The 24,222-nt window shown below is 53.8% G+C and overlaps 1 protein-coding gene across 7 annotated transcripts in view; it reads right to left on the reverse strand.

The window, feature by feature from the left end:
* Window positions 1-212: 212 nt before the first annotated feature.
* The window catches only part of EBF4 (EBF family member 4), a 66,428-nt gene continuing 42,418 nt past the window's right edge, over window positions 213-24,222 (reverse strand). For 2 of the 7 annotated variants that reach the window (XR_006689823.3, XR_010578588.1), the window contains 11 exons: window positions 12,192-12,273; window positions 11,309-11,426; window positions 11,076-11,209; window positions 10,856-10,982; window positions 8,738-8,826; window positions 8,546-8,611; window positions 8,270-8,447; window positions 7,987-8,175; window positions 4,735-4,816; window positions 1,239-1,314; window positions 213-1,020 (listed from right to left, as the gene is read on the reverse strand). Coding sequence is in view for 5 of the 7 variants with exons in the window: in XM_065522887.2 (XP_065378959.1) it covers window positions 1,244-1,314; window positions 4,735-4,932; window positions 7,987-8,175; window positions 8,270-8,447; window positions 8,546-8,611; window positions 8,738-8,826; window positions 10,856-10,982; window positions 11,076-11,209; window positions 11,309-11,426; window positions 12,192-12,273 (1,252 nt within the window). In the remaining 2 variants the exon portion in view is untranslated. Of the gene's footprint in view, window positions 1,021-1,238; window positions 1,315-4,734; window positions 4,933-7,986; window positions 8,176-8,269; window positions 8,448-8,545; window positions 8,612-8,737; window positions 8,827-10,855; window positions 10,983-11,075; window positions 11,210-11,308; window positions 11,427-12,191; window positions 12,274-24,222 lie in introns of those variants that run through there. The other 5 variants (XM_065522887.2, XM_045362637.3, XM_065522886.2 and 2 more) reach the window with 4 other exon arrangements.

Consider the following 24,222-nt stretch of genomic DNA (forward strand, 5'->3'; position numbering starts at 1 on the left):
CTCCCAGGCAGAGCTCAGGCCTGCTAGCATGCTCCCCCTCTCCCAACAGTCCCTAAGAACAGACATGGGGCAGGGAATACTTGCTTAGTCAAACTCTGGGGCTGTTTAAAAAGCCCAAGGCGCAAGAGGGCTCCCCCGGGGCAGGGTTTGGAGCTGCCCCTAGAGCTGCTGAATGGCTGCTGAGAAAAGCAAACTCACACCAAGGAGGCAGGTGAGAGGCCGGGCGGGCGCCACCTGCATCTGGTTTATTGTTCTGTTTTCTCCAAACTTAGCAGAGCAGAATGTGAGGCCACCTGGGGGGCAGCTGGGCCCACTGCATGGGGCCAGCCAGAGTCATTGTGAGTGTGTGGGCCAGAATCCATGAGACATCCAAATACAGGAGGCCTGGCACCCCGTCTTCTGCCTCCTCCATGCCCAAAGCCCCCACAGGGAGGCATGATGCGGCAAGCATGAGAGTGCAGGTCTCAAAGGAAGTGGGGGCAGCTGCGGGGCGAAGCAGCTGTTGGAAGCTCCATGGGAGCCTGGGCAGGCCTCCCCAGGCTTCGGGGCGCCGCCCTTTCGCTGCACAGAAGTTGGGATGTTGGGCCAGTTGAGATGGGTCAGATGCAAACAGGACCTTTCCAGGTCACTTCTCCCTGAGCTGTCCTTTTTCCCACAGTCCCCATCCCATGCTCCCCTCACCCGACATCCCTAGTCTGCACAAGATCCATCTCTTTCAGAGGAACCAAGACCCAGACAGCGAGGCCCAGAATCCCAGCACCTCCCTGGGATGCTCTCCTGCCAAGAGGATCTGCACAGTGCTGGGGCTTCTGACCACCCCAAGACAGGGAGGCGAGAGAAGCCTGTGGGGCTCCTAGTGGGAGGCTTGAGCATGGGGTGAAGGCCCCTCCCCGTTCCACTCATGGGCTGAGGTCTGCCCATGGCCCCGGCCCTGCATCTGTCTGTGCCACCATCCAGGGTGTGGCTGTGAATCCCAGAGGGACCTCCAGTCCGGGCTCCATGGGAACAACAGCTGCAGACCTGGTGGGGCGAGAGAGGGAGAGAAGAAGGTCGGGGAGGAAGGCTGGCTGCCAAAGGACACGAAGCCACTTCTCTCTACCCGGTCAGCTTGGGTTACTGGGGTGGGCTATGTACCTCAGAAAGCTGTATAGATGGGCCCTGGGGAGGAAGACCTGGACCCCAGCTCCCCATCCCTGTGGGGCTGCTAGCGGGGAGGCCAGACCCAGCCAGAGACCTACCGTAATTACGAGTATGCCAGGCCCTGAAGCCCCCGGGCTGGAGAGTGGAACTTGTCAGAATCCTCAAAAGACTGGTCTGCAGTAGTCAAGGAGAAAGGAGCCATAAGCCATGTGCCACCCGGGGAGCCACCTGCCTGTCACTCTCTGGGCTGGAGACAGCAGGCAGGCGATATAGCACTTTCTGAAGGCAGTCAGCCATCCCTAGCTCTGGCCGGGGGCAGCACTGCAGATCAGGGATGAGGGGTGCCTCTCAGATGCTCAGGGGATGCAGCCCACGCCCTTGCTCCCTACCTCCCTCAAGAGAGCGACAACCCCAGGCTCCTTCTCCCAGGGTGGCCTCCTCCAGAGGGCCCATCTGCTTCCTCAAGCACATGGACATGTACCAGGGCAGAAAAGGAAAAAGGCCAGCCTCTAGGAGTACTGATTGACATACCCACAGCAGCATCCTGTCTGCCTCCCCAACCTATGAAATTCATCACTCCACCACTCCCCACCCCTGCCTGACTCCCTCCCATGGTTCTCGTTGCTGGCAGGAGAAATTGGTGACCCTCTGTTCTCTCCATCCCTCACATTCTAAGCTCCAGACACACCTAAGAAAAAATACCCAAAACTTGGAAATAAGGCAAAAAAAGTGACTGTGTATCCTTTCAAAGTCAACCTAGAACATTATCAAATAAGCCCACCTTAAGAGTCATCTTATTCTGGGGCATGTGATGTCTTTTGACTTCATGCTACTGGCTAGGGCCCAGGCTTTGCTCTTTGGATGGATGTTCACTTGGAGGAGGCTGAGAAATGGCAGATGATTTCTCATTGGTAGAAAAGACAATCCCCAGAGGAAGGTTACAAGTTTATTGCTCTGTAGAAGCAGTTTGCAGCCAGCAATCTTATTTCAGCCCTCCTTGTTTTACTGGCTTCAGTCTCTCACCGTCTACTTTAAGCTGCTTTGTCATCCTGTTATGTCCCTCATTAATGAGTTAAATAAATTGTTGGCATATATTTGTATGTTATGTTTTTATGTATTTATGTATTTATTTATTTTTGAGACAGAGTCTTGCTCTGTTGTCCAGGCTAGCCAGACTGGAGTGCAATGGTGCAATCTCGGCTCACTGCAGCCTTGACCTCCTGGGCTCAAGTGATCCTCCCACCTCATCCTCCCAACTAGCTGGGACTACAGGTATGTGCCACCACACCCAGCTCATTTTTGTATTTTTTTTTTAGAGATGAGGTTTCGCCATGTTGCCCAGGCTGGTCTTGAATTCCTGACCTCGTGATCTGCCCACCTCGGCCTCCCAAAGTGCTAGGATTACAGGTGTGAGCCACTGTAATCGGCCATGTTAGGTTATTAATGTTTTGAACGTGGGCTCCAAATCTCTGCCTTCCCACCCCCACACCTTCGGCCCGAGGTCTTCTCTATCTAGGGCATTCCTCCCCAACTAAGAACCCCTGCCTCCTTCTTCAAACCCTGCTTGGGCAAGTCCTTCCCTGAAGATGGGCTACCCTCTACCCTCTGGATGGGTCACCTAGCAGCTCCCTTGCACCGTCCCTGGCACAAAAGTCTGTTATTATTTGAGTCACCATCACAGGCCTGCCTGAGCTGTGCAGAGAAGGGTCCCTGGTGGGAAGGGGCCCCATTCTGTGTGCAGGGCAGGCATTAGCACAGTTCTCAGAAGTTTCTGGGCTGCACCTAGTTGCTCTGACTGCCCCCAGAACAGCTGATTCTGCGGGACACCGTGGACATGTATCATCCTCAGTTGTCCTCCTAGGCCCTGAGCTTTCCCACCCTCTTTCCAGTGTCTCCGGACTCTCATACAGGCACCCTGGAGCACAGAGGCTCCATAGAGCATTGTCCACAGCCCCCTCCCCTGCCTCAGCCTGGTGGCTGCCCCACCTGCCCCTGCCTTGGATTTGGAGATGGCTCTGGGGCCCAAGCCACTGGCCTTGCTCTTGTGACAGGCATCCCAGCCTGATCAGCCCCCACATCAGGCTGAGGAAACGATGAGGGTGTCTCTTCCTGCATTTCAAGGCCATTCCCCAGAAACTAATCTCAAGATGCTCTTAGAAAAATACATTTTTGTGCTCAAATATATTTGCATCTCCTGTTTCCTAGAAGGTTCACAATGTACCCTGGCACATGAAAGGCTCTGACAAATTCTTCAATAGCCACTTACGTAATTTCAACACTGATTCTTTTTTTTTTTTTTTTTTTTTGAGACGGAGTCTCGCTCTGTTGCCCAGGCTGGAGTGCAGTGGCCGGATCTCAGCTCACTGCAAGCTCCGCCTCCCGGGTTCACGCCATTCTCCTGCCTCAGCCTCCCGAGCAGCTGGGACTACAGGCGCCCGCCACCTCGCCCGGCTAGCTTTTTGTATTTTTTTAGTAGAGACGGTGTTTCACCGTGTTAGCCAGGATGGTCTCGATCTCCTGACCTCGTGATCCGCCCATCTCGGCCTCCCAAAGTGCTGGGATTACAGGCTTGAGCCACCGCGCCCAGCCGTAATTTCAACACTGATTCTTTCCTAAGCTCTGTTGCTCTGACCCATTATTGCTTTGGGGAATACTCAATAGGCTGTGCTCTAACCCAACCTCTTCCAGATCAGTGCCCCACAAACTGCACTGCAGCCTTCTGTGTGGGTGTGAACGGTGCCCTTCTGACTCATATATTCATTCAATAATTCTACTATTTATTAAGCACCTGCTGTGTGCCAGATTGAGTCCTAGGGGATCCCGTGGAAGCATCCCTTAGCCGGATAAGAAAACACCTGTAAGCCTCTTACGGAAGACAGTGGCCCTGGCCCCCACTACCCCCATACACAAAGACCTGTTCCGCCCCACCCACATCCTGTTGCCTCCTCCTTTTCCACAGCCAGTCCCTTCCTCTGTCCTCCCAGTGAGTTTCCAATCACCACTTGGATAGAAAAGGTTCTACTGGTTCAAAGGTTCTGCTGCACGTGAGTAAAGTGAGGCAACAGCCATTTCAGGAATGGGATGTGGGAAGATGACTTGGTCTCAAGTCCTAATCTGTAAAATGTGGGGAGGGAAGCTGGGCTAAGCCTCGTCTAAGGTCAGTCCCCTTCCATTGTCAGCGACCCAGTGCCTCACAGTGGTGTGTGCTACCCTCTGGTGGACACAGGGAGGCACAGGTACAGGCGTGCAGCCCACCAGCTCCGAGGGTCTTTGCTCTGGGCTCAGCTGGATGGGGATGGGGTGTTGGGGTAATTTCTAGACCTCATCAATTGTGATTTGAGTCTCTTTCCCTTGGCCAAGTGGTCAACTGAGAGCATCCAGAGTGGCGACCATCCCAGGCTGGGAGGCCAGGGGAGTGGGGGCCAGAAGGACCTCCCTGGACCCTAGCAGAGCTCCCTGCTCTCCGTCCTCCAAGAAGAGCTGGTCAGCCAGCATGAGGCACTGGTGAGATGCGGATGGAGTGGGCCCCTCTTGCCCAGCTGCTCCACAAGGGCCCCTCCTTCCTGCCACAGTGAGGGAGGGTGGATCACTCACCTGGAAGCCCCTCTCCGTGGGCTCTGGGGCAGGCCTGGGGTGGGGAGCTCGGGGGGCGCAGCACGGGGGCGAAGGCGCTCCTCTGTTTGACGGCGGAGATCATGTTGACAGGCGAGAAGGAGAAGACGCTGGTGGTGGGGGCAGCGGCCGGGAGGGACATGGAGGAGGCAGCCGCCAGCGGGGGGCTAGAGGGCATGACTCCGGGGCGGGGCGGGGAGGGGCAGGCGCAGCAGGGAAGGCGGTGGGAGACACAACAGGGAGACAGCACCAGAGTGAGCAGCTTGGCTGGGGCCCCACGTGGGCTGCTGACCCAGGTACCAGGCTCAGACCTCACTGGGAGCTGTGAGGGTCCTGGGCTAGCCCTGCCTTCTCAAGGGTTCTGAAGACCTTTTCTTGGGGCTGGGGATGACAGGGCCAGACCAGGTAAAGACAAAAGCAAAACCAGAACATTCAATAAAACCAAACAGTGGGAGGTAACCCCCAAAAATGAGATGAGCAACAGCTGGACTACTTCAGGATTTCTGCTGAAAACCCCAGGGATTCTGAGGAAACATTTATGAGCCTTGGGGTGACAAGGCTAGAGTCATAGTTCAGGAGTCACAGAAGAGCTGGACCAAGTAGTCAGGGATGAAGTTTGGGGGAACACACAAGCTTCTGTTATAAGCCTCTCTGTCCAACATCACAAACAGCATTCCAACTTCCTCCTCAAATATGCTCTCCTTGCCAATGTCCCCTATGTTCCTCTGTCCCTCTCCCACCTCCCCCTGCACCTTGGGGCACTTTGTTTCCTTACAGCTTAATGCAGGTCCTTGTCATTTCCAGCCTGGGCCCGGTGGGGGGTCTCCTGAATCTCCCACTTCCAGCTGGTCAATTTAAAGCAAAGTGCAGGGATCTACATCCTCAGATCTTCCTGTTCCCAAACTCCCCAGCCACCCAGGCTGTGGCTTGCCCTCCTGGGAATGGCAAGGGAGCCTCCTGCACACAGGCTTTGCCTGCCCCCTCTTCCTGCAGCCTCCTCTCCTGGGGGCTCAGGGCCAGGGCATCGCTGGATCCCACCTTTCTACATTCTCATCTGAACCCAATTCCCTGCCTCTCTCCTGTAAAGACCGGTAAGGCTGTGATTTGAGTATTATCCAGGCAGCAGGTAGTGGGGTTGGTGGGGCTTCCTGGAAGAAAGCAATAGCCTGAGAAGGCTGCCTTTGGCATCAGAGGACCCTCCTACTTCCCTTGATACAATAATGCCTTCAACAGCTGCCCCTCTTCCAAATGTCCTCAGCCTCATCTCCTTTAAGACAATAGTTACTGCCAGCTGGAGAGGCCCCCAGAGCCTGATGAAGGGCTTGAGACCAATGCCAGAAAATGTACTATAGCTCTTAATGCCCAGGGCTCACAGCTGCATTTTGCACCTTGGGTAGGTAGTGTGGGGAGTTTCGAGTCATTCCAGGGTTGCTGGTGGCTGAAGCAGAAGAACAAAGAGAGACCCAAGCAAACAGCCCCTGAGTCTCTGGCTGGGACAGTTCTGATGTCATTCCAGGAAGGTTCTGGCAAACTTAATGAGAATGACATCCCTTGGAGTTGGGCTACAAAGCACCTTGAACATGGGGGGTGGAAGGGTAAGCCTTCGTCAAGACAGTATCGTGAAATGGGACCAACCCTCCCTCAAGTCCAGTGTGTCTCCAGCTGATGCTGGGTTTAAGCAGCTCTAGGATTCTTGATCTTCTTGCTGAATCGGAAGACCCCAGGTGGGCTGGCTTCTTCACACTGCGGCAGTGTGTTCCTCTACTGGTGACCACAGTGTATGTGCGGGAAGGAACTGATGTTCCAGGCCCCACTAGTGTTGGCCCAAGGGGGCGCCCCCAGAGAGGTTGTGAGGGTACTGCCCCAGAACTGAAGGGAAGGAGGAGCAGTCAAGCCTGGCCTGAGCAAAGAGCCAGGAGAGGCAGGGGCCTTGGGAGGGACGCCAGAGGGCCATGGCCTATGTGGACTCTGGCTTTTGGGGCCTTGGGTCCCAGAAGTTGAGCCCAGGCCAGAGAGGGCCAAGATCAAGCCTTCAGCCAGAAACAGCAGCAGGCAGGACACATGCCCTGCAAGGGAAGCCAGGCTGGTGGATAGACAGTGCAGTCTCGGCAATGGCAAATACGGGACATGGAGAGGGGAGGGCACCACGGGCAAAGCCATGACCAGTTCCTTCTGGGACAGCCTTCACCACTTCTCCAGCTCTCCAGAGTCGCCTGGGACTTCAGGGACAACCTCTCTTATGATTGATAGGGAGGCTTCTTGCACGTGACAGGAGTCGGGGGATCCCCCAAGCCCTGGGCTTTGCATACAGTGGGCGCTTTATAAATGTCTGCTGAATAGCTAAGCTAAAAAGACCTGTGAACTTGCTGATCTGGAACTTGATGTTGGAAGAGTCTTGAGGGCAGTGTAAAATGACAAGGCATCAAAGCCGTTCGGAATGTCACTCACTCATGACACGCAGGCATTGCCCGTCCACCCAGCTCTGAGCTCCCCACTCTAAGAAGCCAGATGGGACGTGGTCAGCGCCCACAGTCAGGGCTGGGTCTCCGAAATCAAACACTGGCCCTTTAGGCACAGTGGCACATTCAGATCCGAAATCAACCTTTAGCAGGGGGTGGAATTGACCCTATTTGACTGCGAGGAAACAAGTTGAAATAACTTGCTGAACGCCCGGCAGCTCCTGATTTGGCCACTGAAACTCAAATTCTGTCTGATCACACAGAATTCGCTCGCTCTGCCAGACGACATCGCAGGGACCACATCCTCCCCACGTCCACCCGGCCTCTGGAGTCCTGGGGGCTGGGGGCGGCTGGAACCTGGCTTCCCTCGAGCCCTGAATTTCCTTAGGCTTCCGGCAGGCGGCGCCAGCCTCCTCCCCAAGTCCCAGCGCGAGATGGGAAGGGGGCGGTGTCCCAGGTTTCAGATGGGCGCCCGCCTCCCTTAAAGCCCACTTCATGGGGACTGGAGGCCTAGAAGCGATGTGCATAACGGATCCGCAAAGAAGGCTAAAGTACTCTGGCCCCAGGACCCCGGGATGTGCAGCCTAGGGGTGGGGTTGAGGTCCCGCGGTAGGGGAGGTCCTAGGCGGGGACGGTGGGCCTGGCCCCGAGGGCTGAGCCAGGGTCGACTCTCACGGCGCCCGCGCCTCAACCCCTCCGGGATGGGCGGGGGCGGGGCTGAGCCCCGTTCCGCTCCCCGGCCCCAGCCCTTCCCTTGCCCGCGGGGGACACTCACTGGCGAAGGGTGAGGTGGCGGTGGAGCCATTGAGGAAGCTGGGGGACCCAGGCACGCCGAGGCCGGCCACTCCTGGCGCTCCGTAGCCGCCCAGGCCAGCTCCGAGGCCGCTGCCGTAGCCGCTCTGCTGCGAGCCGGGGCTGGGCGCGAACCCGCGGGGAGACGCGCTGCTGCAGCTGCGCGCGTAGCCTGCCAGAGAGAGCGCGGCCGTCAGGGGGCGGCGCCGGCCGGGGGAGGGGCGGTGGCGGGGCCTGAGGACCGCGGGAAGGCGCGGCGCACGCACCCGGCTCGGGCCCCGGGGTGGCGTCCCCGACGGCGATGGCCAGCGGGCTGCTGAAGGCATTGATGCCCACGACGGCGGGGTGCGGGTGGCTTGGGGCCAGGGGTCCGAGCGGCCCGGGTGCGCGGGGGGTGCTGTACAGAGCCTCGGCCACGTCCGCCGCGCGCTTCAGGAGGAGCTCCTGCGAAGACAAGAGGGAGGTACGGCCGAGACAACCGCGGGCGCCGCGTGCTGGCGAGCCCCGGGCCCGGCGGCGCTAGGAGGGCGAAGGCGCCATACCTGGTTACTGCCGGGCACTCCGTACAGGGCCTCTGCCAAGTCGGCCGCCCGCTTCAGCAGCACTTCCTGGGGACAGGGGGAGACAGCGGGACGGAGGGGCAGCCCCTGGGGGCGACGAAGGGGCCCTCGGGAGCCCCTCCTCACTCCCTTGCCCGCAGGACACCCTCAGCCCCGCCCCACCCCTCTGAGTACCTTGGGCAGCCTCTCGGGGTCTCCGGGGTGTCTGGGAATGACTTTCTGTAGCCTCTGGAATCCGTAGTCAATGGTGGGCTCGTTCAGAGCTGGGGAGGGGGGCGTCGTTTGGAGGACGTCTCCCCCGCAGCCCCCGACTCCCAGGGTGAGACGCAGGGCGCCAAAAGCAGGCCAGCGCCCAGTCCAGGAGCCTCGCTGCAGCCCCCTCCACCAGGCCCAGCCCAAGTCCCCCGGAAAACTCCAGGCACGCCCGGCAGCGAGGTTCGGGAAAGTTTCAGTTCCTTCGTTTGTTCATTCAACAAATATTTACTGGGCCAGGCTCTGTCCTCTGCCCTAGGCGCTTGGCATGAACACACCGGCACCCATTTGTGATTAGAAAAAAGGGAAACTGGCCAGGCGCGGTGGCTCAAGCCTGTAATCCCAGCACTTTGGGAGGCCGAGACGGGCGGATCACGAGGTCAGGAGATCGAGACCATCCTGACTAACACGGTGAAACCCCGTCTCTACTAAAAAATACAAAAAACTAGCCGGGCGAGGTGGCGGGCGCCTGTAGTCCCAGCTACTCGGGAGGCTGAGGCAGGAGAATGGTGTAAACCCAGGAGGCGGAGTTTGCAGTGAGCTGAGATCCGGCCACTGCAGTCCAGCCTGGGAGACAGAGCGAGACTCTGTCTCAAAAAAAAAAAAAAGGGAAACTCTATACATATATGAGTTATAGTCCTAAGGACAGGACTCGATGGAGAGTTTTCTCTTTCCATCTGGTCAAATCAGGAGTTTATTATAAAAAAAGAAAAAACAATCTCCATTTATCACGGCTCAAGTGGACTCTCTGCAGCATCTGAGGGCTAGAGGTTTGCATGCACCCCAGGGAAGCAACTGGAGAAGTGGGTGGCTTGGGCTGGGGCGGATGGAGTGGAGAAGATCCGGCCAGCGGCCAGATTCTACATTGCATCTCCACGTGTGTTGTGTTCACTGCTTACCCTAGCGTTGCGCAAGGGGTGTGTGTGTATGCGCGTCTGACCCAGTTCCCCACGCCCTTCTCCTTCTCCTTCCCCTTTTCCTGTTCCCTGCACCCTCCTTTTCGGATAGCCTGGCCCCGACCTACTCCACCAGTCTCAAAGCCCTACCTTCACCTGTAATTCTGACTTAGTGAATTTCCTTTAGTTTCCCGGCAAAGAAAAAGCACTCACTTCTGGGGCTCGGTCCTTGTCATTCCTTCTCCTGCAACTACCCTTCCTTCCCCCAGGTCAACCTCCCCACTAAGCCCTCGGGTTTCGGCTCAGTCGGGCTCAGCAGACACTCCCTACCAGAGGTTTTCCTTGATTGTCAGCCCCTTGACGGTGTGACCCCACCACCCCACGCGGTTCTCTGTTCAGCCTTTCCGGGTTAGACTGGAGCTCCCTGAGGGTAAGTAGGGTCACTACCGAGTGTCTCTCGAAGGGCTCGGTGAGCATCGGTGCAGGGGGCGGCGCGATGGTGGGGACTGCAGTGGACTGGAGAGAAGTGGGTGGCTTAGCTGGGGCGGGGCGGGAAGATGGAAATGGGGAAGACTCGGTCAGCGGCCAAATAAAGCCAGGCTGGGGGGTTCTACACTGCCTCTCCACGTGTGTTCACTTCTCGCCCTGGCATCGTGCAAGGGGTGTGTATGTACGCATGTGTGTGTGCGTGTACATGCAGAGTGAGGCCTGGGGTAGTGTGGGGGAACCAAGAGACCCAGAAAAGATTCAAAAGATTCGGGGAGCAGCGATCCCATTGGCATCTTTGAAATAAACATCCCTTTGGAGAGGCCCTAAACCCTGGAGGGTCTGCGGGCGGGAGACACAGTGTTCAGGAGGTGAGATGGCCAAGGGAGAAAGAATGTTGGTTGTGGGGGGGACTTTGCCCCGGGGAAGGGACTAAGGAGCCAGAAGCCAGGGAGGGAAACACACAGAGCCACGGAAAGACGGTCCTGCGAGCGGAGCGATCACAGGCATAGATGGGTGACGGTGGCCCGACGTCGCCTGGGGGTGCGGCCACAGCGTAGAGCTCAGCTAACTCCTAACTCCAAGAACGGAGATCAGTGCGCGGGGTGGGGCTCCCTCCTTGCACCTTAGACCTCCCCTCCCCCTCCCGACTCCTTACCTGTGTAGACAAAGCGGCCGGGTGCTCCCTTGCAAAACTGCTTGGACTTGTAGGAGAGGGTCACCTCCACCACCCCGGGGATGTGCCGCGGGGGCGTCTGCACCCGGATGGCGTGGGGCGTGATGAGCTGCGAGGGGATAGGGGAGGCCTGCAGGTCCCGCACCGGCCAGGGGAGGGCCCAGCCCCCAGGCCCAGGGGGAGACTGGCGGGGTTGGCCCACCTCGCTCCACACGAGCACGTTTCCGAACACGACCTGCAACCCGTCGAAGAAGTTGTCGCCGATGACAATGACGGTGGCGCCGCCCGTGGTCCAGCCCTCCCCGGGGCTGATGGCCTTGATGCAGGGGGTGGCAGCTGGGAGGCAGGAGAGGACCCAGGTCAGGGGACCGCGCTGAGGTGGGGCCTGGGGACTGGCTGGGCCCGCGGCGGCCGGGGCTGGGCCGGGGTCCTGACCTTCGGAGGGGTCCAGGCGGCGCGCCCTGCGGCCATGCTTGGAGTTGTTGTGCACAAACATGTTGTCAGACACGGCCAGCACGTGTCCGTCCACGCTCACCGTCGTGGACACCACCACCTGCGGGGAGAGCCGAGGCCAGCCTGGCTGGGGCCCTCGGGGGCTCCCGGGAGGGGAATGTGGTGGGGAACCAGCACCTTGAGGCTGGTGGCTGGATGCTGGAATTTAGGGTCACTGGTGGGAGGAGGAGGGCTTCAGTCCTGCAGTGTCTGAGCTGGTGGAAGGGGGCCAGCTGGATCAGGTGACACCCCCAGATGAACTGACTCCCCAGAAGCTACAAAAATAAAGACCCCTGAAAAAACTGGCTCCTTGGGCAAAGAATGGCTACTGTTTTTGCATACACAGAATGCTGGGCTGTATCCACGGGCCTCCAAGGCAGGAATGGGGTCTTAGGCAAGCGGAGGGAGCAGCATCAGCCGGAGAACCCATCAGCAGGAGCCCCTGCCCTATTCTGGGGAGAAAACTGGGGCTGCCTTCTTCCCCCGCCCTGCACTGGGAGGGGTGTGCAGGCTGGGGATGTGCTAAGGGCAGCTGCTCTCCGCTTCACGCTATGCAAATTGCCTGGGTCGTTAATCATGTAAAAATGTCACAATTAGCATCTTCTTAAGTGGGACTCTAATGAAGCCTCCCTTGGCAGCCAGCATAAGTTGAGAAGGAGCTGCCCCACCCCCGGCAGGCACCAGGCTGGGGAGGCACAGGGCTGGGCAGAGGTCTGCCTTGGAGGCCTTTCCCAGGGTGGCAGGGTCACAGCCTTCCCTTCTCCCTCCCCTCCCCTCCATCAGGAAAGGGTGGGGTCGCAAGGGGAAACCCTTTCTCCAGACCCACCTGGAAGCGGCGCATGTCTCGGGGATTCCCCGCATTCTTCAGGCAGTTCTGGTTGCATTTGAGGAAGAACTTGAGGAAGAACCTGAAACAGTGTGGTCGGTGGGCTCAAGGGTCTGGGGGTTCTGGAAACAGGTGAAGATCCAACTGCTGCTTGCCATCCCCCCTCTCCGCAGGATGACTCCCCTCTTCCGGCTCCCACTTAGGCACACATCCCATATTCCCATCATGGTCTGCATATACCAGGGTGCCTGATACACACCAAACAGACCCATCGCAATGACAACTTCACTGCACAACCACACACACAGTGTACCGATCACACAGTGCTTATTTATGCCACAAAGTTTGTATTTAGCACTACCACACAGCATATATTCATCATAAAGAGTAAGCCCGTTATATACACCACATATACCTACTACTCATTATACCCAACACTGTATACCCATCACACATACAACATATGCTCCGTATGTGATGTGTATGCACACTTACCCAATGTAACTGTATCACACACAGTGTATATGTCACAGTATATGCTCATCACCCATATAGTACTTCTGTCACACAACACATCCCTCCCCGGAGTATACCCATCACCACACGATGTACACTCCTCAGACACAGCACATTCTTTGTAGGCACTGTTTATGCCTTGTATACTAATACTCACAAAATACAGCCATCGCACACTCAGGGTATAACCTTCACACAAGCATAAGCGACATGTACTCCACGTATAGCCTGCACTCATCACACACACGGCATACTAATCAGACATAAAGCCCATACCCATCATGCACGGTGTATACCCGCTCTACGCAATATATGCACAGAGAAATAGGAAATACCCAGAACACATACATTAATACACATTTTATGCTGTAAATGATTACTCAAAATATAGTTATTGCAAATACTGTAGAGCCATACCATATAGCAGATGCCCCCAGCAAATTCACCTCCCACATGGCAGATCCTCTTCCTACACATTTTATATCCATTATACATGTAGGAAAACGTAATCACACAGAGCACATACCCACCATATACACATGGTGTATCTGTCAGACATGTGGTCCAGAGACACCGTGAATGTCTTCTTTTTTACATAGAGTTGTTGGGAAAAAAACACATATGCGCTGATGAGGCTGCTTTTTGGACAAATATGAGCACTTGGTCCTCCTCTCCTTCCTGGCAGTTGGCTGGGAGGGTGGGGCCTTGGTCCTGTTACCCACCAATAAGGTAGCCATGGACAATATTCTGGCTGTTGTACTCTTTTTTTTTTAGTCCTGGTTTTTTTTGGTTTGTTTTTGTTTTTTGTTTTTGAGGTGGAGTCTCACTGTGTTGCCCAGGCTCACCATCTCTCACTACAACCTCCACCTCCCGGGTTCAAGCAATTCTCCCTGCCTCAGCCCTCAGCTTCCTGAGTAGCTTGGATTACAGGTGCCTGCCACCACGCCTGGCTAATTTTTGTAGTTTTTAGTAGAGATGGTGTTTTGCCATGTTGGCCAGGCTGGTCTCGAATTCCTGACCTCAGGTGATTCGCCCGCCTCGGCCTCCCAGAGTGTTGGGATTACAAGCGTGAGCCACTGCGCCCGGCCCTGTTGTACTCTTAGTAAACTTGGAATATGATCAGTATCTGCCTTTTGCCTTACAGCACTCTGTGAGCATCTGGGACGATGCCCTTTACAAACTGTAGAGCGTGTGGCTAACGTCTGCAGTAGGTCCTGACATGTGGCACAGCCTCCTAGGCCACTGTATGAGCTTCTCCAGTCAGCCAGCTTTCTCATTTTACCTCCACCCAATTGGGAGATATTTTTACCATACTATTTACTAGAGCAAATACAAGAATCCCAAACCTGGGGTGGAACTTTAACCACTGTATAGTTACTCCTGTACTGCTTATGTACCCCAAATTTGAATGTTCATTTAATTCACCAGAGTTGCCTCCAAAGTCTGCAAACATTAAATTCCTGGTTCAGAGGAAGATTTGTTACAGGCCCTGAAAGCCTAGTCCCCAAAAAGGAGGTCCCCAAGTCCTGGGAGGAGTAAGGACCAGTCCTGGAACTGAGGTGTCCTCAGTGGGCAGCCCCTCCTTGGGAGATGGTGGCAGTCACCTTCCTGGAGATACCTCTCCCTGGGGTCCTGCCTCTGTCTACATTCTCAGCACTTTTCATGTTCCCTCACAGTAGGCACCCCTATATTTCCCAAATGGTGCATCCCTACAGTGCAGACAATCCATTTGCCCCTACAGGATACCCTGCAGTGCACACAGCTATTATGCCCCCAAACAGTAGTCGCCAATATGTAGTCACCATATATACTCCTATGGGTCACCCCGAGGTGCAGACACCTCCAGTGCTCCTGAGAGGTACACCTGCACAGTGGACGCACTCCATTTCTCTCTCATTAGTTACTATGGTAATCACTCCCTACACCCCTTATGACACCCCATGGTGTAAACACACTACACCCACATGTGCAACATGTTCCTCATCCATGCCCCACATTCACATGTGACAGCATATAGACTCTCTACTCACACACACAGTGCAGACCAGTTCATTTAAATTAAGTACTGGTGTGCTCGGTCCTTTGGCAGGTGCTAGATGGAGGAAAAAACACCAGGATGGCTCATGGTCTCTGTCCTAAAGGGACTGAAGGCTCACCTTTGGATACCACTGAAGATGCGACAAGCATAGGACTGCACCAGAAGATGACACATGTGCCCACTGCACCCCACACCACTCAAAACTACAGAATCAAGAGGAAGGGTCCTTGGGAAGGGGCCAAGATAGGGGCTCTGGCCAGGCCTGGACTCTCTGTGTGACCTGGGGTAGGTAAATCCTTCCACACCCATGAAGGGAGAGTAGCGATTGAAGGCTGCCATGACACCTTCTAGTCCTGCCTCTGGGACATCCTTTATTTCCACCCTCCCCAAGGCTGTGGTTTCCTGCTCCCTCACTGGCCCTTCCCCAAGCCTTTGCTCAGCAGGTTTTCCCACTCCCACTATCCCTTTCCAGTACAGGTTTCATTTGTCCTTTGGGTCCACACCAATTCTCACACCCTGCCAGCCACCATTTTCTGGCCACTCTAGGTTTCAAGGACCACCCCTCCCTGAGAGCCCTAGGGCCCTGCCAGCACCTCTGTCTGTGGGGACACTTCAGTATTTGAGCCTGGCTAGCATTACCTGCAGAGTGTGGGTGAGTAAAAGCAGCTGCACAAGGCCATGGCCTGCGGTGGGAGCTGAGGGTCAGTCCTCTTCTCCCTTCCCTCTGGGCCTGTCCTCAGAGCTAGCACATAGTCGAAGCCATCCATGGTGCGGCTGAAACCTCACTCCCTTCCAGCTGGTAGTCCACGAGGCTGCTCCCAGTCAAAGCCTGCACCACCCCCCAAGACCAGCAGTGTCAGTGTCACCTGAGACCTTGCTACAAATGTAGAAGCTCAGCCCCCACCTCAGACCTGCTGAGTCAGAGTCACATATCTGCGTTCATACACCCTCCAGGTGATGCTGGTGCACGCTGAAGTTTGAGAACCACTGCACTGGAGCTGCGCTACCCATTACTACAGTCGCCAGCCCCATGTGGCATGAACCCTGCAGCGTGGCTAGTCCGAACTTGAGATGTGCTGTAAGTGTAAAATACCCATTAGATTTCCAAGACTTAGAAAAAAAAAAGAATATAAAATAATTCATCAGTAATCTTTTATGTTGATTTCATGTGGAAATGCTCATCTTTTAGATATATTGGGTTAAATAAAATGTATTATGATAATTAGTTGTATCAGTTTCCTGTGGCTACTGGAAAATTTAACATTACATATGTGACTTGAGGCCCTGCTCGGTGGCTCATGCCTGTAATCCCAGCATTTTGGGAGGCCGAGGTGGGTGGATCGCTTGAGGCCAGGAGTTTGAAACTAGCCTGGCCAATACTGCGAAACTCCATCTCTACTAAAAATATCGAAATTAGCTAGGAGAGGTGGTGCATGCCTGTAGTCCCAGCTACTCGGGAGGCTGAGGCATAAGAATTGCTTGAACGGGGGAGGTGGAGGTTGCAGTGAGCCAAGATTGCACCACTACACTCCAGCCTGGGTGACAGAGTGAGACCCTGTCTCAAAAAAAAAAAAAAAAAAAAAAAAAAAAGAAAAAAGAAAAAAAAAGCATATTTACATATGTGACTTGCATTATATTAATATTGGACAATGCCTCTCTGGAGTGTATGTCTCTAGGAGAAAGTGACTCACATTTACTATTGATTGATTGGAGCACAGACTGTAAAGTTAAGTGCTAATTTGTAGAAAACTGATAAGATACAAATGATATTTGTCAGTGGGAGCTAAAAACTTTGATGACCTGGAGGTAGAGCACGGAAAGATAGATAATAGAGACTGGGAAGGGTGAGTTGGGGGGCGGGAAGTGAAGAGAAGTGGGTTATAGGGTACAAACAAACAGCAAGATAGAAGGAATAAACTTGATGTTTGATAGCAGAGTAGGGTGACTATACTTAGCCAAAATGTATTGTACCTGCACGATGGACACCCTAAATATCCGGATTGGATCACCACACATGTATACTTTCACTTGTACCCTGCGAATTTATACTCCCCCAAATTTATATGACTTGGAAACAAATGATATTTGTCAGGAGAAGTAAATACTTTCTGTTTGGTGGAGAAATAAGCCCTAAAGATGATAAAATTGTCCTACGGACATTAACTTTGTATCTAATTTGGAAATCTTATTCCAGTATTTTTCACACAATCCCTTGCCTCTCCTTCCCTCCCTTCCAGTCCTTTCCATATACGCACACACACTCACACACTCACACATATTTCAGTCGGTTTCTCTTCGTCTTCTTTGAATCAGCTTTGTCATCCCATTGGTTTCCTCATCAATAAGTTATAGAAAACTTCGACACATGCTCAGTAGCAATTTGTATGAGACTCATGCTTTTGACATTTTGAAGACTGTGCTTTGGCAAAGGTGACCGGCCCCCGAAGGCTCCTGCCTTCCAAGGCTGGACCTGGAATTAGAGGACTTCCGCTGGGGTCTAGAACCAGGAGCAGTGCCCCCTCCTCTCCCCTGGACCAGTGACTGCCAATCCTCCGGGTGCGGCTGCCTGGTCCTCTCTTTGCCCACCAGTGGGAGACAGACACACCACGGAGGCTGGAAGGGCAAACATGAGGACAACCCAGCGGACTTCTCCCTTGGCGGACGCCAAGGGGGTGACGCTTTATTCCACCTGAGCAGTCAGGGAAGGATGAGAATGGAGTCAGGGAAGAAGAAGGAGGGGCAGCAGGTCCTCCAAGCCATGTCTGCACAGAGGCCCGATGCGGGGGCTGGGGACTGGGAGAGGGTGAGAGGCCCCGTGGGCAGGGGAGCTGCAGGAAGACATATACACATGTGGAGCACACGTGGACGTGGGAGCTGCAGGCAGGTGCTTCCCTTGAAAGAAAAGAGCCTGGGCAGGGGCTGGGTAAGTGAGGACAAGGTTCCGGGCCTGGGACACCCTGCAGGGACTTGAGGCAGGAAGGGATGTGAACTTTGTTGAGGGGCTTGAAGCCCTGCTTGTCACCATGGAACCACCCCCCACCTCTAAAGCTTGGATGAGCCTGAGGGTGTTCTCTGAGCAGCCCTCCCCACTCCTGGCCCTATGGGGCTGAAAGAGAGTCTAGGAAAGCCCCTTTTTCCTGACCAGGATGGGAGCAGGGGGCAGGGAGTGGGGGGGAGCAAAGTGAGCCCAAGTCCACAGCCCTCTCTGACCTGAGAATCCCCATGGAGGGTAAGCACTGCAGGACCAGTGTCCAGTGCCATCCCCCTGTGGCCATGAGGCTCTCTGAGGGCATGGCTTCCTAATCCAGACCCCACAGAAAGGGGAGTAAAGGAAAGGCCAAATCCCAGAAGTTTCCATTAGGATTACTGGAAGAAAACACCATAAATACAAGCATGACTTACACATAAAATGCATTAAGGAGGTAACTATGCAAACAAACAAACAAGACAAAACAAAACAAACAAACAAAAAACCAGGGAACCAGGTCTAACCCATCAGGCACTTAGCAGCTTAGCAAGTGCCCAGAATGCTGCTGAGTTTGTCACTTTGGCATCATCTTGCTGAATCCCCCAGGTGATGTCGATGCCCAGGTGGTGTCGGTCTGCAACCATTCCCACTTCACAGATGAGAAAACCAAGGCTAAGCTACAAAGACATAGTAAATGCCGAAGTCAGGATATGAACACGGGTCTTTATGAATCACTGATGCTGACAAGAGTCCTAGAAGTCCTTGTAAGTGGGGCTCTCAGAGTCCGACTCAGGCTGGTACTGCAGCGGCAAGCCCGCCTTCAAAAGTGGCTCTGAGAGGCAGGCTGTGTGGGGACCAGGATAGCTACGTTGCGGGGATTTCCTCGAGGTTACAAATTCAACAGGGTTGCAAAGGACAAACTCGGGTCCTCTTGCTCCTAGTTTTGGGATTTTGGCTGTTGTGACTGCTGCTGTCAGTCGAGAAGATCTTCAGTATTAAAAAAACAATGGAACCAAGAGTTAAAAATTGTTCTAGCTCATTGGGGCTATAGGGGCTTCGTTATTCCATTCTGCCTATATTCCACATTCTCAATAAAAGCTTCAATGAAAGACCAGAAGAAGAGTTGTGAACAGTGGCCATCCAACTAATGAAGTACCTAAAGGGTGGCAGTTATGCATCACGACTCTGATGCCTGTGACTTAAAGGAAAGCTCAGAGTAGTTCACCCGCACACCCACCTTACTACATCCTGAACTTAGTTTAGCCTTCGTAATGTCTATAAATGCTTTTTACTCCTCCCCGTAAAAACAGCTCAAGATGAAATGAAAATAAACTTCTTGTCCATGGAGTATTTCCTACCAAAGAAGCAAATTCTGGGTTGAGTATGGCTGAAGTGCAAACATTTAACGTATACACTACTTCTCAGGGGTGACACCATTGCATAAAGTAAACTTCCCAAGCACAGTGCTTTACTCAAAAGAGACACTCAGTAGAGAGGGCAAGTGTGAAGGCAACTGATGTGAGTCCACTGTTAAACTCTAGGTTCTCGGAGGGGTGGAAGGCAGAGTGGGATGGAGTTGCCTTTTTCTTTTTTCTTTTTTTTTTTTTTGAGACAGGGTCTCACTCTGTCGCCCAGACTGGAGTACAGTGGTGTGATCTTGGCTCACTGCAGCCTTGACCTCTCAGGCTTAAGTGATCCTCTCACCTCAGCCTCCTGAGCAGCTGGGACTACAGGTCACACTACCATGCTCAGCTAATTTTGTTTATTTTTTGTAGAGACGGAGGTCTCAGTATGTTGCCCAGGCTGGTCTCAAACTCCTGGGCTCAGGTGATCCTTCTGACTCAGCCTCTCAAAATGCTGTGATTACAGGCATGAGCCACTGTGCCTAGCTGGGAGCTGTTTTTGGAAGACAACGTCCAGGTACTCTACAGTGAATTGATGCCTGCCTGATTCCCTCATACCCCAGCTGCAGTGTAGATGGTCAAATGGCTCACAGCTGCCCTGAGTTAATCTGAGAATTACCCTCAGCCAAGAGCATATACTACCCACCAGTAGCCCACAGCCAATGACAGATTGACATTACAAGGAGGACCAACTCTCCGGCCATTCACACTCCAGACCTCCACATGGGATAGGCTGACGCTAGACTCCAGCTGAGACCACCTCCTCATTAAGCTGCCTCTCCGCTCATTCCTTTTCTCCTGAGAGCTCTCCTTCGATAAACCTCTTCCACAAGAATCCCCATCTCAGGCTCTGCTTCCAGGAATCCCATCCTAAGAAACCTTAGGTCACAGAGCTAAGGCTTTTCACCAGCTTTTTCCTCCCTGCATCCCCACGAGACACTTAGGGCTGAAATCATGTTCTCACTTCCAAAGAGAAAGCTGTCAGTAAGTCAAAGAGCTGGAAGGAGAGCCCAAGTGCATTTTCCACTACAGGACTGTCAGGGGCAAGGAAGAGCATGTCTAGATTACAGTGCTCCCTAAGGGAACTTTTCCCAGAATGATATGCACTAGCCACACATGGCTACCGAGCACTTGAAATGTGGCTAGTGCGACTGAGGAACTGAATTTTATTTCATTTTCATTAACATTTAAATTAAATTAAATGTTTAATTAATTTAATTAATCTATTTTTTTGAAACGGTGTCTCGCTCTGTTGCCCAGGCTGGAGTGCTGTGGCCCAATCTCAGCTCACTACAATCTCCGCCTCCTGGGTTAAAGTGATTCTCCTGCCTCAGCCTCCTGAGTAGCTGGGACTAAAGGTGACTGCCACCATGCAGAGCTAATTTTTGTTATTTAGTGGAGACAGGGTTCCACCATTTTGGTCAGGCTGGTCACGAACTCCTGACCTCAGGTGATCCACCTGCCTTGGCCTCCCAAAGTGGTAGCATTACAGGCGTGGGCCACTGTGCCCGGCCATTTTAATTAGCATAAATCTAAATAGTCACATGTGGCTCCAGACTACCATATTGGACAGTGCAGATCTAGAAAGAAGGTGTGCAGTGAATGGAAATACAAGCTGGGGCAGGGTGTTCCGAACAACAGTGTGTCCTGTGAAGGCCTTGGGAAAGACAGCAGATTGAGTGAAGAGTAGATTAAATTGGATATGTGTTTCCAAGCCCAAAGCTGGCACTGCAGCCTGAGATGGGGAAATAAGGGGAGAGGGATCCTCTGCTAATTTTTATCCTAAAAGATTTGTCTTGGACTCCCATGATCCTCAGAAGAAACTGAAGCAGTTTCTGGCTTTCCAGCATTTTCATTGTCTGCCTCTCTCTACCCTCAGCTCAGGGACAGAGGAGGACACAGATGGCTGGGCCATTCATCCCCTCATTCATTCCATACACCCACTTAAAAAGATTTATTAAATACCTTCTATGTGTCAGGCACTGGGACATTGTACAAAATCTTAAGGAAATTACAATCCAACAGGAAAGAGAAACTCAGGAAGACAGAGTGGTGGGCATGGCAGGAGGATGTGCCAAGTGTAATCTGCAGTAGCCACTTATTTTGCCTAGGGGAGGTGGAAGGCTTCCTAGAGCTCCTATTTGGTCTTGGGTGTTGGGTCTTGGAGGATCTCACCAAGAAGTAGGAGGCAGGGCACTCCATGCAAAGGGACTAACAGCTCTGCCACGGGGCAGACGGCTCACTCGTCCCGTGGTGCCTAACAAGACTGAGGAGGGCAGTGTGGCTTGGGGCCTAGGGTTGGGACCAAATCATGCGGGACTTGGACCCTGTGGGTGATGGGGAGGCTGCAGGGGATGTCTCCCTTCAGGCAGAGACAGGAACCAAAGGGCCTAGGCTAGAGAAGGGAAGGGGAATGAGGAGCTTACTGCAATAGTTCAGGCCCATGTGGGGTTGACCTAGGCTGCTTCCTGGTCTTAGCCTGTGGTAGCAGCCAAGACCGACTGTCCCCAAGGCCATAGCCACCTGCCAGGCCTGGACCTGGCCTCGCCACCATGATCCCCACCCGGGTAGAGGTGGCTGCAGTGCAGATGGGCTGGGGGACTATAAATAGCCAGGGCGCATACATTAGCATGCCAATGCACCCGCACCCCATCCTCTATGCTAATGGCCCACCATGCGCCTGAACACCTTCTGTTCCCCTGCATGCATTTGCATGCACAATTAGCATAATCTTGTATAATTAATGAACAGCGTCAATTTTAGCTCCTAAGTAATTTGATTAACATGTTGATAGGGCACTTACTAGGCTCTCCAAACCTCAGGGCTGGGCATGGGGCCTGAGGAGAAGGGGAGGGGGGTGGAGAGACTGCTAAGGGGCCCCCAGCTGCCCACCAAGAGTGGCAGTGACTCCACTTCCCCCAAACCAGGCCTGAGGGGAGGGGAGGAAGGGTGGAGTGGCTGCTAATGGGAGGCCTCTGGGCATGCCACATGCAGCGGCAGGGAGGGGCTGGAGCATGGTCACCGTGGTGTGTGCCTGTGTGGACACAGATGTACACACACACCCACACAAGTCCCCTCAAGCCTGGGGAGTCTTCTGCGAATGCAGGATATCAGAGTCCATGGGAGGAACAGAAGAGAAGGAGAGAGAGAGAAAAAGGAGGAAGGAGGGGGGATGGGGCATGGACAGCAGCAGAAGCTACAGAGCTGGAAGGGGTGCTTGTGAGTCACACAGAGATTTAAAGGAGAAGCTGGGAGTCTGAAGGAAAGAAGTTGTGGGTTCCTCTGGCCTTGGGCAGAGGTAGTGGTGGAGGTGAGCCCTGGGCTCCAAGACCAGATACCTTGGCACCTCTTATCTATGAATCAGGTGAGAGGTGGGTAGGGGGTGTTAGCAAGGCCTGGCATCTTCTACAATTCACCAAGCACCCAGGGCAGAGAGAACAGACAGAAGGCCAAGTGAGAGTGTCCCCTTCCTATTCAGAGAAAGACCTATCCCAGCCTGGGACGTCTACCCCTGACTGTGGGCTCTGACACTGGAGGCAGGACATTCCTCCTTGCTCCTTGGCTCTCACCCTGAACTTTCTTTCTTTTCTTTTCTTTTCTTTTTTTTGAGATGTAGTCTCGCTCTGTTGCCTAGGCTGGAGTGTAGCGGTGCAATCTTGGCTCACTGCAACTTCCGCGTCCTGGGTTCAAGTCATTTTTCTGCCTCAGCCTGCCGAGTAGCTGGGACTATAGGTGCCCGCCACCACGCCCGGCTTTTTTTTGTTTTTTTCCACATTTTTAGTAGAGGTGGGTTTTCACCATGTTAGCCAGGCTGGTCTCAAACTCCTGACCTCAAGTGATCCGCCCATGTTGGCCTCCCACAGTGCTGGGATTACAGGCGTGAGCCACTGTGCCCGGCCTGAACTTTCTTGCTGCTGTCTAGGCTCAGCTGCACTTACTCTAAGATGATTGGTAAGGGTGGGGGGCAGGAGGGTAAGAAATGACTTTGAGGCGGTCACTGTGCTGGGCACTGCATGAATACATCCTACTAACTCCACAGAGTCCTCTCCTTCCCAGAATCACAGGAGGCTCATCAGTCAGCTCCATTTTACACATAAGGGAACTGAAGCTGAGGGAGGTGAGAACTTGCTCCAAGTTACATAGCCAAACATCCCAGGTTGGCTTGAGTCCCCAACCCTCAATAACTCTCCACTTTGTGGAGAAAGCTTATTATTCAAGTTGCAGGCGGTTCACTCACTAGCTGCCTCTAATCCACCTATTATGGTTCCTAGGCTGCCTCATGCCTGCAGTTCCCCTCTTCCCCCAATTTTATTTTCTTTTCTTTTACTTTCCTTTTTTTTTTTTTTTTTTTTTGAGACGGAGTTTCGCTCCTGTTGCCCAGGCTGGAGTGCAGTGCGTGATCTCGGCTCACTGCAACCTCCTCCTCCCCGGTTCACGCCATTCTCCTGTCTCAGCCTCTGGGGTAGCTGGGACTATAGATGCCCATCATCATGCCTGGCTATTTTTTTGTATTTTTAGTAGAGATGGGGTTTCACCGTGTTAGCCAGGATGGGCTCGATCTCCTGACCTCGTGATCTGCCCACCTTGGCCTCCCAAAGTGCTGGGATTACAGGCGTAAGCCACCACGCCGGCTCTCTTTCCCCAATTTTCTATGGAGGCACTGTCCAAATCTCTACTCCTGTCTCAGCATGGGGGCCAGTCTGGCCCTAAGCTTGGCTTTGGCTGCCCAGAGGTCTCCTCATAAGTCCTTCCTCTTCATTAGGGGTCCTTTGGAGACCTCTGTCCTTATGATTGGCATCTCAGCCTATATGATCCTCAGAGCATATGAGTGAATCTCGCTTGAACCCCCTCTGCTTCTCCCTCCCTGAAATGCTCTCAGCTCTGAAAAGAGTGGTGGGGGCTGGGGAGAGTGAGGAAGGAAGTGCAGTGCATTCAGGTGGCAAGAGGGAAGACCTCAGTCTCACCTCAGCACTGACCCAGCAGGGAGGTTCTGGAACCTCAAGGGGGATTGCCAGAATGGATCTGGACAGAAGTCTGTGCTTGCAGCATGAGTGTGGGAGATCCTGCTGGGAAGGGTGGAAGGAGATGGATGACACTGGGCTAGTT

This window comes from Macaca fascicularis, chromosome 10, assembly GCF_037993035.2.
Source record: "Macaca fascicularis isolate 582-1 chromosome 10, T2T-MFA8v1.1".
NCBI classification, from domain to species: Eukaryota; Metazoa; Chordata; class Mammalia; order Primates; family Cercopithecidae; genus Macaca; species Macaca fascicularis.